This window comes from Ischnura elegans, chromosome 7 (assembly GCF_921293095.1).
Source record: "Ischnura elegans chromosome 7, ioIscEleg1.1, whole genome shotgun sequence".
Lineage (NCBI taxonomy): Eukaryota > Metazoa > Arthropoda > Insecta > Odonata > Coenagrionidae > Ischnura > Ischnura elegans.
The window spans coordinates 85,673,285-85,691,802 of record NC_060252.1 but is presented as its reverse complement, the minus strand read 5'-3'; the positions used below and the strand labels follow the sequence as shown (position 1 = coordinate 85,691,802).

General features: G+C 41.3%; 1 protein-coding gene across 1 annotated transcript in view; it reads right to left on the bottom strand.

Moving 5' to 3' along the window:
- LOC124163029 overlaps positions 1-18,518 on the bottom strand; it is a 295,123-nt gene that overhangs the window by 155,976 nt on the left and 120,629 nt on the right. Inside the window, exon 2 of the mRNA XM_046539812.1 lies at positions 11,582-11,870. Coding sequence (XP_046395768.1) covers positions 11,582-11,637 — 56 coding nt within the window. The 5' untranslated portion in view covers positions 11,638-11,870. The remainder of the gene's footprint in view (positions 1-11,581; positions 11,871-18,518) is intronic.

Here is an 18,518-nt window from a genome sequence, read left to right as displayed (position 1 = left end):
ACCGCCAATTTAAAAAGAAAATAGAGAAAAAGCCTATTCCCAATTGACTTCCATAAAACTTGAAGGAAAGTACTAGTCTATTTGCACACTTATAAATTCATAATATAGCGTCAATATTTAAATGACGTTATAACTAAGTTACACTGCACTCACAACTAACTTCAATTTCTTATAAACCACATTCTATGATCAACACATCTCCCGTCTCCTCCCCAACAATATCCTCTCCACCCTCCCCCGAGCCCACATCCCGAAAGACTACAACGGCGTTCATCCTCTTCACGGGCATTGAATTAACGTGACACCATTAGCCGTTTCCCAAGACGCAGTTTTCGAAGGCACGCCGACGTTTTCCATATTCCCATTTCGTTCGTTCGTTCGACGACTCCATTATTCCCCTCCTCACGGTTTCACAACACCCCCGCATCGACTCCGAACCGCGGCTCACTTGCTCGATATCTACCGTGCCGCAGGCAAGAACTGAAGCGGCAATCCATTACGAGTTTGACATTTTATCTCGGGCTTGACGCGCGTCCAACGATTCTCGAAGCGGGTGGGGAAAAAAGGACAAATTCGCCGTGGTCGAGTGGGTGAGCAGATTGTTTCCAACCTTAGGTACCTTATGTGCTCATATAAATAATTATTCAGGACAAATAATTCGCGGAAACGCGGGAAAATTCAATAATTTCCGGAGAAAGAATTAGAGGAAGAATAAATATGACAATGCGATTAGAGTAGCCGGGATGTCGGAGATAAGAACATATTAGATACAAGAACGAGATGGGACCTTCAAAATCAATTAACAACAGATCATACGTCGCCAAAGGGAGAATGCAAGAAACAACGACTGTTACTTGGGTCAATGCCGTGGAATTGCTACATTATGTACCGCTGATTTAAAGTCTATTTTACACTTTTATATGATTTAATGTGACAGTGGCGTAACTAGGGATATGGTTTGGGGGGGGGATGGGAGGGCCCGGGGGGTGCGACCCCCCTCACACAAAGGGGAGTCCTGGAAAGTTTTTGAAAAAGTACATGCCTGGAAACACATATTACATCATTTTGGCATTAAAAAGTTAACTTTGAGCAGATGCAGTTATTATACGTCAAAACTAGACAATAGTTTTAAATATTTTTTTTTATTTCTCTGAGGCTTTGGGGGGGGGGGGATCTTTATCCATATATCTCCCCAATATCCATCTCATCCCCCCATAGTTACGCCACTGCAATGAGACATCTAGTTTCGATACACAATATCTGTAAAGACTAGAAAACAAAAGAGTATTGAAGATATATTTTTATTGCATTTTTTTAACATGGGAATTTAACTGGAAAAATGAATTTAATTCTAAGTTAATCATTTCTGATTTTCTTCTGAACTTACTTCTGAACTTGAATCTTCAAAAAAATTGATATTAATACAATTCAAGTGTTTCATGTTTTTCAATAATCACAAACAGAAAATGAGTTCACAGCAAGGAAAAAAGCACAACTTCAAAGGGTCGAGAGGATATTAGTTAGGATACTAGTTGGTCAAATAATGAATCATGAGCTGCTTGGGAAATTTCCAGATTAATGAATGCTAAAAACATCACGCAACATAAACCTACAGAAGCGGAGCGGAACATGATAATTAGATTCGCAGCACATCTTCAAAACCTAGGGCAATGTCAAAGAAGCAAACGGACGTTTCCTACTTCTATCGATAGATGTCGGGGAACACGTAACGGCAGCGTGACAGCAGCTGTCGATGGGTAAAAAAAATTCTCCCGCACCGCGCAACCGGCACGATAAAACTGCAGCCGTAATGCGCGAAGCAGAACTTCGCAAGAGCCAGAACGCCCCCGCGGCACAATGTTTAGACAGCAGAAATAAATATGTTTCATCGCCCGCAGTACGTAATCAATGCCGACGCTCATTGGATCCACCCATACGTCACACGCGACCGTTTCAAAACAAACGTGACGCAAAAACAAAAAACTAACAACCCTCCTTTTCTTATTCTCCTTTCAAACAACGCAAGTAGCAATGAGCACACGTACGCGAGTGAACTGAAAGGATCCTATAAAAGCATGCGCGAATCACCCTGTATTTATAAGATTATTTAAATCCCCGGAATAGACATATTATAAAATTACCAAAATAGAAACAAATTATATTTCAAATATCGTCTTTCGCCACGTTGTGCCGCTAATTGATTTATTTTAAGATATGTGGAAAAGTGCATTTAATTAAACAGTTAATCATAAAGGATGACTTTACTTCCGAACTTGAATCTTCAACTTGGTAAATGAAATCCATTCAATAAAGTATTTAATTTTTTTTCAATAATAAAAGGCCAGTGGCGTAACTATGGGGGGATGAGGGGATGTGCACATATACCTTGACCCCCCCCCCCCCCAAAGCCTAAGAGAAAAAAAAAAAATTTTAATCTTGTCTGGATTATACATGTAATAACTGCATCTGCTTCAAGTTAAATTTCAAGAGCCAAAATGAAGCTAAATGCATTTTCAAGCATGTTATTTTTCAATATTTTTCCTGAAAACTCTATTTCCTGGAGGGGTAGCCCCCGCTAACCCATTTTATCCCCCCAAAAGCATATTCCTAGTTACTCCACTGTAACAGGCAATATACATAATACGATAGTATTAACAGATCGATGTGAGCAGTTCATATCGGGTACGTAGTCCTCCATTCCCAATACATATAGCTCTGGGTTATTGCGATAGAAGAATGAATGACGCTCCTTGGTTCAAATGCTTGCCACATACATGTACAGATCACTATGAAGGCATTCAAAACTTGAACAACCAGCTTAGTGCATGTTGGGCACGGTATCTCTCGTCCATGCCGAACACCCTAGGAATACCACGCAAGATCTCAAACAAGTAGATAGGAGGGCCTCAATCCAAGCAATCTCTAGCATCATCGCAAATGCGTATTACTCTCAAGGTATACGTGCACAGGAAAAAGGTCACGACCAGCTACGGAAATGGAAATTTAACAGTATAATTTTATACGCATAAGTCGTATTGATGAGAATGACTCTAACGTTATACTTCAATTGCTTCCTTTTTGCAATGCCGCCCAAGTGATTCTCGTACCACACTCTCTTTTCCTTCACATTTCCCGGCGACGGCGGTCACAAAAGAAAACAATTGAGAGACGCACAGCGCCTTCTATTTACATTTCGTTCGAAGAGAAAGGGGGGGACGACGACACAGAGGGAGACGGTGGGACAGGAGGCCATAAGCTAAATTACAGAGCACTTACGTAAATTTGGTGCCGTTGAAAGGGGAGTCACGGACGAAAAATAAAGAAAAAAAGAATCTGCATTTGCCGCGGGTGAAGACGCATCATATTGGCGATTCGCACACACAAACAGGATGAGTGCTTTCACTTGCATTCCAGGGCGCCGGAGAGATTTCACCGTGAACCGCCGACAAAATGGTAACAGGCCAGCGGCCCGAGCGAAATACGAACTCTTACCTATGAAATAGCAATAATCGTAACTATTAACTGACAATAAATAGCAATACATTTTGACTAAAGATAGATATATCCAACAGATAAGACTTGAAACATAAAAGCATAAGGATTAGATGAAATGAATGCGGACGGAATTAAAGAAATATAATGAAAACGACCAAAAATACTAATTCCTCAATTTGAGAAAAACAGTCATAACATCGGAATCTTACTTCGAGAAACCAGATAGGAGCAGACGATACAGCATTGATATATAACACCACAAACATTTTTAGATGAAATATCTATGAACTGCGTGATTCCACATAACACGCAACGAGGTATTACGAATCTTCATTTACGTATTCTGAGAGAGCTAGGTTCCCAATCCAGTGATTATTTTAACCGGATTACACAAGGACGATACTTTATTTACCAGAAAAGTGTGCATTCCTGAGAGGGTGGGTGGTAAGCCTTATTCTTGAGTGTAACCAGAATTACTTCATAGTACAATGATTTTAATAGGAGTTTACGGTAAGGCACATTTATTTTATTTCAGTATGCAATTAGAAAAACACAGACGAATGAAAGTATATTAAAATTGACGTCCAGAACAAAATACATCAGCAGGCTCTGCACGAGAAAAAAAGCAACAATGACACGCAAAGAGTCATCAGGTCAAGTGATAATAAATGCACCATTAAAAAACGATACGCACACGTAATCGCCAATCGAAATCCCCATTACTTCCATACAAACAGAAGTTCTTACCATATTAAACCAAGATGATCATGTGAACATAGAACACAAGACAATCAAGAAGATTACAACATTTTAGACTGAGTTGTTGACTGAAATATTAATGCTTACTGAGGCTTGCGTCTCGAATCGGATCGCATCATTAGCGCTACTCCGCGATCGCTTTGTCTTTCTCTCCGAAGAGGATTACACCAACACTTCAACGGAATTAATTCGGAATGGAAACGTCTACACCTTTAAAATATCATTAGCGCCACGGAAGACTACCCATGGAAGTGATTCAAAGAGAAAATACTCGAGCGACCCACCCAGAATGAAGCATGAATCAGTTAAAGCAGCAGGAGAACCATTTAAGAGACTTAGCGATGCAAACTCGGGCCTTAAAAATGTTCGACGACATGAGATTACGGCGAATGTCGCAAAAGGGCGAGATTCCTTTGTCGGCCTCCAGTTAAAAGGGCGAATTGTGACCGGACACATTAACGACAAACCCGGATGCAGCGTACGCCGTTGCCAAATGTTTCATCTCCGATTTGCGCATTTACGAGGCGAAGAAACGAACCGCGGCCGCAACGGAATATCTTCACGCTCGGAAATTATTCCCTCATGGACAAAAGTAGCTGCCATATCGAGTTGAAATAATTTCGCACCCGGTAAGACAACATCACGATATTATCAGCAACTATAAGTGCATGAATAAAGAAACTATCTAAAAGAGATTCACTATGGAAACGAGCAAAACAAAAGGGGCCATTAAGGAGGTATGAAGAGCCATATCAATTATTATCACGGCAAAAGGTGATATCTTTCCATACGAATTTTGTTCTCAGCAAAGCCTGACCCTGACCATCAGCACTTAGGGCTAGCTCGGTGGTATGTTAATCAGAATACTATCTATCGTTTGACCGCTTCCGATGGTAACGGTAAGAACAATGATGAGTACATATGATCGTATATTGACAGCAACAATACGCATTACGATATTCTACGATCGATAACTGTAGAATATTATATACCTTGTCTCCAGGTCGAAGTTGATTGCTGCAGAAGTCGACTGTTACACTCGACAGTGACGGCGAATCACTGCGAAGACGAAATGATGTCGTCCGATAGTCATTCTATCTATTAAGCGAAGTACTGTGGTATGCTTGATATTCAATAAAGTAGAACAACGCATATTATCCCATTTATACACCCACGGAAAACATACGAATTACAACATTTTATTCATTATCCGCGAGCCTAGGAAAATTAACCCGAATCAAAAGGTACAAAACAAGAGATAAACGAGGTACCTCGCACATCCACTATCTACAGTAAAGTCATGGCGGCTACCAAGACTTTAAACCCAAAATCAAAAAAGCAAAATAAGAGTAAGGTATTTGAGCTCTAAGAAGATAAAAAATCACACAAGAGAACGTTGAGGGAAATTTTGTTAATAACACACAAGAATTTTTTTTATATTTAGAATGACGCAGGAAGCCAGGTATAAATAAAAAATGGTGAGGAGTAAAATATCCAGTTGTTTAGCTGAGGGAGCGGGTCGGAAGACACCTACTGCTCAAATATCCAATCAATACAAGGTTTTACCCAAACTCCGATTTTCATCCAAAACGATCCAAGGCATCCTATTTTTGAGATGTTTGATGTTAAGCACGATGTGGTGGGAGTTCTTAATATAAGAAAAATTGGACATTGAAATATTTCCAATGAGTTTTATTTTTGAAACTAAGCGTTTCGTTGCTACAAACAACATTAACAAGTGTGATGCTGTTTGTAGCAACGAAACTCACCTCACTTGGAACATGCTGCTAGCGTGTGGGACCCTTACGAGGTAGGACTAATAGCTGAAATCAATCGAGTACAGCGCAGGGCGGCCAGATTTGTGATGAATTGTTACGACAAAAAGTGCAGCGTTTCAAGTATGTTACACGAGTTAGGATAGGAATCTTTACAGGAGCGTAGATCGAAGTATAGGCTTAACTTACTTAGGAAACTTGAAGAAGATATTTTCTCAGGTGACGTGAATCATATCCTTCGTTTACCATCGTACTATAGTAGACGCGATCATGTCGAATAAAATAAAAGAAATAGACTGCAAAACAGATAGATTTAAAATGTCATTCTGCCCTCGTACTATTAAGGATAGCTTTGTAGATAGATAGATGTCTCAATTGATGGGATTAATGGCATCGCTCGCAAGAATCACTCATTGCATGTTTTTTCATAGTTCTAACCTTGCATGTATTTGCTCTAGGAATTACTAACCATTTTTCTAGTGTGCATAATATTTCTATGACCGTGTGGTGTGCATGTCGCGGTCCTCTTGCATGCTGCATGTTGGTGATTTTTCACCCCCTGCCAAACACCCTAGAGGTGGCTCGCAGGGTATTATGTAGATGTAGATGTAGAACTCATAGTGTAAAAAATAAAACTCAGTGGAAATATTGCAATGTCCAATTTTACTTCTATTTTAGAGAGCTCGTCAAAGGTCTCGCTGTCCGCTTGTATAACCGCAACCACGCATAATAATTTAACCAAATATACCGTGTCGGGTACGACATCAAGAGAACTCAAATTCTAAAAAAAATGTAGTCCTTGCAAAAATAAAACGAGGAAAGAGTTAATAAAGCTAACTTCATTATCCACCATATTACACATTGCTCAGCGCCCTTCCCCATTTTGACGGCCTCTTCTATAATTCGGGCACACTAAAAAAGTAAACTATCTCAAACTAGGAACCTTAGATTCCGAGCCTGAGCTATTAACGCCAACTTTTGTGCATAAAATACATGAGAATTCTCGTCTTAATTAATCGCAGGATACTGGTTCGATCGCAAGTGAAGGAGCACTACATTCAATATCAGCAATCAGAGCGGTGAGTAGCACTAGTGGACTACACCTACATCGCCGTTTCATGTAAAATATTTACCAAGCTATAATTATAGTGGTACTATGATACTGGATGAAGTCAACAAAAAATGAACAATTAAAACGCAGACTGCAAAACTTACAATTCGCAAAGTTGTCCCATGTATGTCTTCCCAAAGTATTTCAAAAGGTTGTCCCATGTAAAGCATAGCACATCTAAAAACGAAATACCAGTCGCTGCTTTCACGAATTTTTAAGACTTCAACCACAATATTCTCGAAACTCACCACTTTCCAGGAGGAATTGGAGAATTTAAAATTGATAGCTAAATCATTGAACACTCAAAATTATACATATAAAACCTGAATAGTCTTGAAAAAGAAATCACACTGATTCTAAACTACTTTACAGAGCATCTAAAAAACAATTTTCGATTTCATAAAACTATTTTCCCGATCCACTACCGATTAAGTATACACCAAGACATAAATAGAGAAAACTAATTAAAATCCATGCCCAATTTTGGTATTCCTTCAAACCCCATTTTGTGGCAAGGGAGTTCCTTGAAGACGGGTCTAACTGTCCGTTAAGACAAGCGAATAAAAGGAAGCAACTATAAGCTTAAAGCAATCAATTTAAGAGAATACAAGCGGAAATCGCTATCTGCCTATCACAACATAGTTAACTCTCACACCAAAATTTGAAAACCTAAGATAGGCTAAACGCATCTATTTCGGGGCCACATAAAAATGTTGTTTGGTGTTTTATTTTTTAATCCGACGGATCCTAAGATAAAAGGTTAAATTTGATCATGAAAAGGCATGAGATAAGAGATAACGCCAATAGTCGAACAGAGGACTTAAAAGGTTGTATTTCCGCATTAGGAAACTGGTGACAGTAGCAGCAGAGTAGATGAGAAAAAGATCTCATCGTAACTCACCTTCGCTTAGTTATATGGTGCTGACCATGTCCACTACTGCCGTATATACAAAAAAACCTTTGTACCAACAATGTTACTGTATTCCAACAAACATTTCCCTTTCAGTTATTAGATTAAAACAAGCTTACTACGGCGCATTGGCGTAACTAGGAATATGCTTTGGGGGAGGGACGGGATGGCCTGGGGCGGCGACCCCCCAGGTAACGGGGTATCAGGGATATGACATGCCTAAAAAATTTTTCATAATTTTGGCACGAAAAAAGTAACTTAAAGCAGATTTAGTTATTAAATGTCAAAACTAAGCATTAGTTTTAAATATTTTTTTTAATTACTCTGAGCCTTTGGGGGGGATGGCCCCCCCAGAAAACTCGCCGAAAGGCTTAAGTCTCATGGCTTAAGTGACATGTCTCGACCTTTATGCCGATAATAGAGAATTTTTTAATGTACTGTGGCTAGAGAGTGAAACAGTGTGAAAAATTACACCCATTCCCATTCAAAACAAAAGAGGAGACATGCTGACTTCTGGAAGTGTTCTGATCCATGACAACGACCGTCACCTCAGCGCTGATACAGCCCAACTGCTCCTCGAGTAATTTCAATGGCACATTTTCGATCATCCGCCGTGCAATGTCGACATAGTGCCGTGTGACTTCCATATTAACACTGAAGTGAAGAAATGGCTAGGAGGGAAGGGTTTTCAAACAGGCTTTGAGCTTCAGAACTAAGGAAAAATTCATTTGAGGTCTCTTGCGGCAACATCTTCTGAAGAGGGTATAGTAAAACTTGTCCACAGGCACGACCAATACCTCAATTGACGAGGCGATTATGTCGAAAGGATACCACAAATGTGCTCAACATTTAGGATTGAAATAATTTTTAATCAGTGTTCTGATCCATGACAACGACCGTCATCTCAGCGCTGATGCAGCCCAACTGCTCCTCGAGTAATTTCAATGGGAAATTTTCGATCATCCGCCGTGCAATGTCGACATAGTGCCGGGGGACTTCCATATTAATACTGAAGTGAAGAAATGGCTAGGAGGGAAGGGTTTTCAACCAGGCTTTGAGCTTCAGAACTAAGGAAAAATTCATTTGAGGTCTCTTGCGGCAACATCTTCTGAAGAGGGTATAGTAAAACTTGTCCACAGGCACAACCAATACCTTAATGGACGGGACGATTATGTCGAAAGGATACCACAAATGTGCTCAACATTTAGCATTGAAATAATTTTTTATCATTCACTTCGTCTTCTGTTCATGACCCATCGGAGGTTGAAAAAAAAAGTTCCTCGTATTAGTTAGATTACTATCTGTTAGCAGATTTAATTATATAATGAATTTAATGAGACAAGTGTGCCCTATCACATTTTTTTAATTCTGTGTTGGGCCACAATTTGCCCATCCCTGCCATAACGGATTCATCCCGATCTTAAATGCATTCCATAGAGGGGAAAAAACCGCAATATCTCGCCAAATACATTTCATACCGTCAATTTTTCGTCGATTGCCGACAAAAAGGAATTTCAGAAACGGGAAACCGAACCAGATTGACCGGGCTAAAAAGAAATTGATGGAAGATGATTCCCGACCACTTCGACCATAATCATATATTAAGGTACGCGGTTGAGTACGCTATCATTCGGGAATCGGAAGAGGCCGCGGCAAGAACGGTAGCGGTGGCGAAGAAGATCATCCCCGCAACGATACGGAGCATTCGTCAATCCCGGAGCCATTTTTGGGCGACAATAACAGGTTTGTTTTGGCTCGAACCCACCTCACCTGTGGTGCCGGGAGGGAAGGGGGAGTGGAAGGAGGGAGTGAGAAGAAGGGGAAGGAGAGAGAAAGAGGAGGAGAAGGCGGCTTGAGTGAGGAAGGACGGTGAGAGATGAGGTGGGGTGAGGTGGGTGGCCGTTGCGAGAAAACGGTCGGCCTATGCGCGTGGAACGAGGGGCAGATACGCAGAATTGAACATGGTGGCGACACAAGCTGGAAAGTAAAATTCTCTGGGATCTCCCCCGCATTTATATTTCTACGTGTCAATCAAACTCATCGCAAAAAATTGCGATGCAAGCATAACCATACATAAGATGCAACCATACGGCAACGCTGCAACGAACTGCCAAAACATTACTGAACCGGCAATTGACCTCATTATATTGGCACAGAAAAAAAACCACTTCTACGTAGACAAATCAAATCCAAGTACTTTTCAGATCACGTCAATCGAAAAATAATTCACGGTCAATCTTTCTTTCATCTATGCACTCAAAACACAATATAGACCATTGATCACAGACCAAGTCTTGTAACAGATGATGGCTTTTTAAGCCGAAACGCGTCGTACGCATTAAATTGTCGTGAAAAAGGGCAACTACCTTTCATTTCAATAAGCCGAACTTCCACCACATCACGCCTGAATCGGTTGAACTCACGATATAGATCATTTAAAAATACACGGCGGCTGAGCATATTTTGTCGTCAGATCACGTTGACGCATCGCGCATGGTGTTAATTCGAGGAAAACAGTAGCAACAGCCATTGTTAATACTTAATATTACAGGATTCTGCAAATATCCTCTCCTACGTGAGATTCATAGGAACCACGGTAGAAAGGCCGAATTCTCAGCCGCGCACATTTGAAATTTATTTTAACCCCAATCTTGATACGAGCCTGGTTAGGATTCGACAAAACGTAACATTGATGATTCAACACTGAAAAAAACTTTATACTAGATGAGTGAAGTGTTCCGAGTCTTAACCTCGATCAAAAAATGTTAAGAGCATCGAAATTTCGTAAGACTATAGGTACAAGACACTTCAGGGATGATTATTCCATCATTTTCAACGAAAGTGTAAAGTCGAGATTCCATATACATGGAGTAAATGGGCACTGGAACCTGCAGCTACATAACATGCGGGATATTATACATTTCGGTGCATATTTCAAGGGGTAAACATTGCCCCGTAATTAACTTGACTTAAGGAGAATACTTTTCTTCCATATGTTCGCTCAACCATTCAACTTATCGCGCCAATGACAAAAGATACTAGGGTTTCAAAGATACTGCGCTAGGGGTAAGGAACGCGGCCCCTCATCTCAAAAGAAGGTAGTTGAGCAAGCCACCAAAACGTTGAGAAGATAGTCGCGTAATTATCTAAAAACTACTCCGAAGATTCATGCATGAAGGAGCGGAATTTTTTCATATTGAACTATAAGAACTTGCAATTCTCCACGATTATAAAATTTATTCCCAACCTTTGTTTAAATGTCACTACACCTTGAAGACGATGTAGTGACACTGAAACCTAGGTCTTAACACATGTTATGATCGCGGAAAATGGCAAGTATTTATTTCAACATATTAAAATTCGCATAGCCTTCCTTACGCACATCTTGCTACCAGTAAGCGAATTAAATCAGCTTCGCATACCCATTGTTTTCATAATTCCAAGTGAATTACCTAACTTCCAGATTCTGTCGCCATCTGTGGCATAGGGGGGTAAATTAAAAATCAAACAAAGGAAAACAAGAACACTTACCTCGAGAGCGTCCCCTTGAGAAGCGGATTGGGTCCATTACAGTAACCGCCCATCATCTTGGTGCCTCCGGAATCAACTCCAGCACCCCGCCACTCACCACCTCCCTGCCCAAGATGCACCGCCGAGGGGCTGCAGTGGCATCACCGCACCAAGGCGGTCGCCCGCCGCTGCACGACGCCACCGCACCAGCACCGACTCAAACACCGGCTCGGCACCAACGCCGCTGCTTATTACCGTAAGCGGCCGGCTAAGGCAGAGGTTAAGGCTCCTGAGGACACACGAGCCAGCCCTGCGAATTCAACACACAAGGGCCAGGGTTGTAATCGCAGCAAATGACTCACGGGGAAACAACTATAAGACACAAACACAAATGCAAAAACGATAATTTTTCTTAAAAGCAGTCAAAAGAGGCCCTTTTATGTATGTACACTGGAATATCACACACAGAACACGTGAACGAAACACGGAGCGGCTCCGCAGTCGTGCGCGAGACCTATATTCAACCGGACACGTTTAGGGTCGTGTCCTATTTCATCCGGGTATATTCCTGTGCGAGCACTTCATACACCCCTCTGCCTTTACGGCAGACTCCACAACACGACTAGGAGGACACGAGTAGTCCCGTTCCTCAACAACAACTCACTCGAAAGAAGAAGGCACACCCGCACAACAATCACTATACTCAACACTTCTATTCCCCCCCGAAGGTTTACGGAAAGAACCGGCAAGCGTGCCTCTACTGCTGCCGTGATCAATTGGGACAGCTGGGGCCGCAGCCCCCTTCCACTCCCGGTGGGGCACACTTCTTACTGCCGGTGGCCTGAAGCCGCCTTCGCCGTCGGGCCCGATGAGCCCGCCGACAGCCATGGACCCGACGATGAAGCGACGCCTGCCACACGTTCCGAGACCATCATGGGTCGAGAACGATACAGCAACGCGACAAATTCTAACCTCCGCAGACTCTCAGCGGTGTATTTACATTCTCATTCCACCGCGAATAAACAGCAACGAGCACACAAACACATTCACACACACACTCAAGACTTAAGTAACACCATCCCATCCGCGGCGGAAAGGGGAAACAGCGGGCCTATCACATGTACCATGTATTTCTGGGTATATTTATATCCACACCCTTCGCTCTGGCGAAGGAGAGGGCCGGGTTTCCCCCAAAAGAACACTCAGTCCACGATCTCTCAGGTTTTTGTAACACCTCCCTCGAGTTTTGCGTGGAAACCAAAACGCCGTAGCACTTATAATATATCAGGGGTTAATCCACCATAAAGGTAACAGAACTTCTAAATGGGGTGTGCTCACTACTCGCCAGGTAGCACCAACGGCAGTCACGTGGGCACCGAAAACACACCAGTAATGCGATGGGAAAAGTGCACAAAATATGTAATCGAATCTCTACTATGATCCTTCTTCACTGAGTAATCTGATGGCCTACAGAGAAACAGAAACGGTTCTTTCACACCATGCGTGGGGTTACGTTTTTTATCTTATACAGGACTCTCCGAAAGAGAGAGAGATACGAGGAACTATGCGCACACGCTACGCCAACGGCGGCCCAACTGGCTTCCATCCCCCCCTCAACGGTCCCGGAGAGAGAGGGGAAGGGATTGGGGGGGAGAGAAAGAGAGAACGTGTCGTGTTGCGCCCTTTCGCCGCCTCCCCCGGTGGAGGCGCTCGCGACCACACCGCCAGACCGCCCACCTAACCGGAGGAACGCAAAAGAGGAGTGACGGAGAATGGGGAGGGGGGTTGTGAGAGGGGAAAGGAAGGGAGAAACGAACCAAACGAGGGGGGTGGGGAAGAGAGAGAGTTCGAAGAGCCCGCGGGAGAGGGAGGAAGAGGAAAAAAATAGAAACGAAAGCACCATAGCTTGCACTTTCCATTAATCAAATAAACGACCAAAACGCGAACTGCCAGTCCTATCCGCACACTGTAGACAGGAGATCTTGAGAGTCGAAGGACGAAAACAATGATTTCGCGTTAACCCAAGGACGTGGCAGCAGAAATGCAATAGATGAGCCTAATAAAGGGAGCTGATGATTCGCGCACGACCGAATAGTTGCCCCAGTCCCAACAGGAGGGTTGTCCGATGGGCGATTTTGGATATCGAGGATCGATGCCTTGATTTCAATGACGGGCTCGGAAAATGCAGGAGGGCATTGTAAAATACATGGCTGATAATTCGCGTGACTGGGAATACGCTTTGGGGGAGAGGTTGGGGGGCGACCCCGCCCCCATTCAAAGGGGAAATTTTTGTAAAATTATATTCCTGTTAATACGTTTTACATAATTAATAAATGGCCTTAAACTTTAAGCAGAAGCAGTTATTATATGCCAAAATCAGACAGTACATTTAAATTTTTTTTTCCTCTGAGGCTTTGGGGGGTATCTATCCCCTAATCCCTCCCCATAGTTACGCCACTGTGGCTGATTACCAAGGACTATCGAAGTAAGAGGAAAGCAATCGAAAATCTGAATGACTTCGACAATCAGTAAATATCATTTACGATCGAAAATTGTATGTCCGAATAAAATAAAACAAATTGCACTGCATGGCTGCCGACGATCACGGGTTCATTATACTTCATCCGGTAAAAATCATCTCAGTTGATTTCAATCAACTATACAACTCTTTATGACAGAGTAAGTGGCTTCTAAGATCCACGATCACAGAAATATTACAACAAAACGGAGATATTGGTCGCAATAGAATACTGTACCAATAAGTGTCAATAAATATTTATAGACGAGCCAATAATAAATAGTATTCCGCCCTTCCCGACGCCCGAAGGTTATCGAAGTGGGGATGTCATCGACGCAAGGGCCCTAAAGATTATGACCGCAAGATTACAACACCCAAAAAACTAAATACTTCCACTAACACGCCGCTTGCCTCGATTACGGCTGAAAAAAAGCTCCCCACGCTACGGTAGAACTCCTGACGAGTTAAGAATCGATGACGATTGAAAAGTTAAAGACAGTGTTCAAGCAAGGGGAGGTATTCTTGGATTTTAAAAAACGGGTTAAAATAAACTATTCCAATAAGAAGCGGAAGGGATTAAAAAAATTTGGCAATTATCAATGAAAGAAAGAACCCTGGCTACAAAATATAAGTATACACTGATCGTGATACCATAAAACCATTCAGAAGGGTAGAAATAAATAAAAACTTTATGCTAAAAGAATTCAAACCCTTTTCCACGTTGATACATTGTTGAACGTACACATATGACACAATTTACACTCTACGACGGTATTTGGATTGATTACATCTCCTAAACTGCTACCCTGTTTGGCGATGCTGCTGAAGTAATATAGCATTGACTTAAGTTATGGAGGGAATAAGGTCACAGTTCAACTATCCAAATCGACCAGAAAAAAATAACTGTTTCAAAGCAAGGAAAAACTTTAGTAAGTAGAGACCATTTAAAACAAACAAATGGACATTTATTTTTTAAGTGCAAAAGGGGGGGAAAGCCCTTGGGAATAAGAGGACATTTACATAAATAATTATGAAGAACCATCACCAAGAGATACAACAAGAAAAAAATCACAATCAAACTTCTAGGTGGATAGCTATCACACACACACGCTATCCTCTTCGATTAAATACTTCACCACAAGGAGCACAAAAATCATGCTGCTAAGCGAACAAATTTCCTATTGAATGTCCGAAATTCCGAGGAACAAAAGCAATGCCTATTCTTTCAGATAAAAATGCTGAAATTAAAGAGAAATTTAGAATAAATATGCATAAAATGCATACACAGGACAAGAACGGGCAACAAAAAAAATTCTATATAAAATGATGTTTCCTGGAGTTTAGGTCAATATATTAAAAGTTAGCAGCCAACGTTTCGTTTTATTTTAAAAACATCTTCAGGGCTATGTTAGAAAAATCTTCAGGGTTATGTTAAAAATCTTCAGGGTTATGTTTTTCTAACATAGCCCTGAAGATGTTTTTAAAATAAAACGAAACGTTGGCTGCTAACTTTTAATTTATTGACCTAAACTCCAGGAAACATCATTTTATATATTAAAATAAGGTCAAGAAAAAGGAGAAGAAAAAAAAAATTCTCTGAAAAAGCGTAAAAAAATATGGGTCACAGCTGGGGTAGTTTCTCTTTCCTTTTACTACTGTATGCTAATATCCGACATCGATCCGCAACTAAAATCAATTCTTGAAAACGCTTATCACCTGGAAATAACCCAGTCATCCTCCTACGGCTGTCCTCGATTCTCCCAATGTTTACTTCCAACTGTCTACACGGGAGCAAAACACACCCTTTAATCCATTTTTACTCACACCCACAAAGACCTAACCAAATAAGCGACTAAGTCAAGGCCCTTGAAGACTACAGGAAATAATAATGAGCTGCATCGTTTACAATTTCGGTGCGTTGGTTTAACGAATATTACGAACTTTATACGCTGTAAATATGACGAGTGTAATCTTCTTCGATTGCAGAAAAATACCATGTATAGTCCCAACAAGAGCAACAAACCTAACGATGCAATTAAAACAAATATCGTACAGTAAAATATTAAATTATAAAAAGTCAATTAAACAGCCCAATATGAAATCTATAAAATCTATCCCTCTAAGCCATCTAAAAAATGACAGTCCAAGAGCAGATCACTCATCAGAGTAAACAAAACAATAGGAATAAGCCAAGCAGACAAAAGGAAAACATCAACACCAAACGCTTCAAGAATCTTTCGCTGAGAAGAGTAGGTCATGAAAGCCTTCTAAAATGGAAAGGCGGAGGAAATAGAAACACAAAAATGGTCATAAGAAATGCATTTTCACATGTCAAAGTTTCACACTACCTGTACTGTCCAGAGAAAAGTATTTGAATCCACCAGGTGTACCACATATGATTTTTGTCCACCGGCTGATACGGTGAGGAAATTAAGACTACCCATGAGAATCTTTTCAATTTTTCAGCCATTTCGCATTTTTGACATATTTTTCTGCTTGCTTGAGGTTCATCGGTCATTGATTTATGTTCATTTTAGGCTGTGTCGCCACGTCAGTTTTTCACTTAACAAAGTTTTCAACTAACATGAAGAGTACCCGCGAAAGTTTTAACGAGGAATACTACAAGCATTTTGGCGATATTGTTTTCATTAAAGACTCAGTTCTACAAAATTATAAGACGATACTTAGAGCAAAAATTCAAGCTTCACCACAGTGAGTAGCTGACCAAGGAATTGATGAAGCACAGTACATAACAGCTCATAATGCAGGAGAGTGTATTGACTGTACTATCTCAAGACGGAGTTCCTTCCCACCTCTACTTAGGCCATTAAAAATGACTTGGATAACCGAGACATTTTCAAGTTACGAGCTTACCCCCCAGGGGATTCTCGCGTGAGGAAACCACCGGAGTCTCAGAAGAAAATGAGCTGAACCAACGTCCTTTGCTGTCTACACCCCGGGATTCTTTCCGAAGCAGCACAATAAATAAGTCAATTACTGAACACCGAAAAAGTACAGCTATGCAGTATTCAGAACAAGGAGAAAAATACAGGTTTGGGAAATTGTCATATTAGCACATGAAAAGAGCAGAAAATTAAAAAAATATATATCAACCCAAATCCAAAGACCTCACCTCACAAAAAGGGCAGGATTTAATTTCTACAGATTATCTCTTTAATCCATTCAAAGGAATGTGTGCATGTATCGAAGGCTCATTAAAGTCGAACACGGCAGGTATCTACTGAAGGGCGTTATTATCTTAAGTTTGATTGATTTTTTGATCAATGTATATTTCGACCTGCCACAAGTAATTGAGCACACGAATAGATGATCACTTTCAATATCCAAGAACGGTATATTGTAAGCGATAAATGGGCGGAATATAATAGAATTCCTGCACGAGAAGTTTCCAGGGGAGCTTATGATAACTAAAAATCGTCACGAAATTAGAGCTAATTTTTACCGAGAAAGACTCGAGAGAGTATATTTCAAAATACAGTGAAACCTCTATTCACGGTCACCTCGGACTTACGGACACCTCTAACTTAAGGACAGTATTCAATTCCCCGGCAGAAGGACATGAATTTGTATAAAGATAGTACACGTACTCTCTCACTTACGGACATGGACACTTTATAGACGCAATTTTACTCTTCTACGGACACCATGGCCATGGATTTTCTGAACGGTCTCTCAAAAATAGTTGTTTTTTATTAAAAGATTTCATTCGGCTGGCTTAAAATCCTACTTGCAGGGTAATATCAAGCGTAAAAATGAGGATTTGTTAAGGACATCTCCGACTTACGGATACATTTTCGAGGACCGTGAGTGTCCGCAGTAGCGGATCCAGAGAAGGGACAAGGGGGGGCTGAGTATGGGGTAAACTCGCAGAAGTATTGCGGGCCCGAACAAAAGTACCATTCTATCTAGTGTAAATTGGATGGCCAAGGGGGGGGGGGAGTATAATCCCCTTAGTCCCCCTCCCATAGATCCGCCAATGAGTGTCCGTATATGAGAGGTTTCACTGTAAATGAATGCATCCCTACTTTAATTTGAGTTTCATTCTAAACAATACCTCCAAAACTCCCAAATATAACACGTAAACATTGCGGGAATGCGGGAGCACTTTCCAACGGCCACTTCCCGTGAAATGGCGGTTCCAACACCTCCCATCAACAGCACACTCGATGGCCCATTATCCCCATTAATCAATTATTGGCCACTTAATCATCCAAACTCACACAGCGTTTCTCCTGACGCATATTCCGTTAGACAAGAGCTGCTCGGTTTGTTGAAAGAGAATTCTTGCTGCCCGCTCATCGAATGTGAGAGGCGCTCAAAATCATATTACGCATACATTGTTGGACTACGGCATTAGGAAGCTGGACGCTGAAGCTGGTCAGTACAAAATTCATTACTACGGCAATAAAGAAGAGAGGG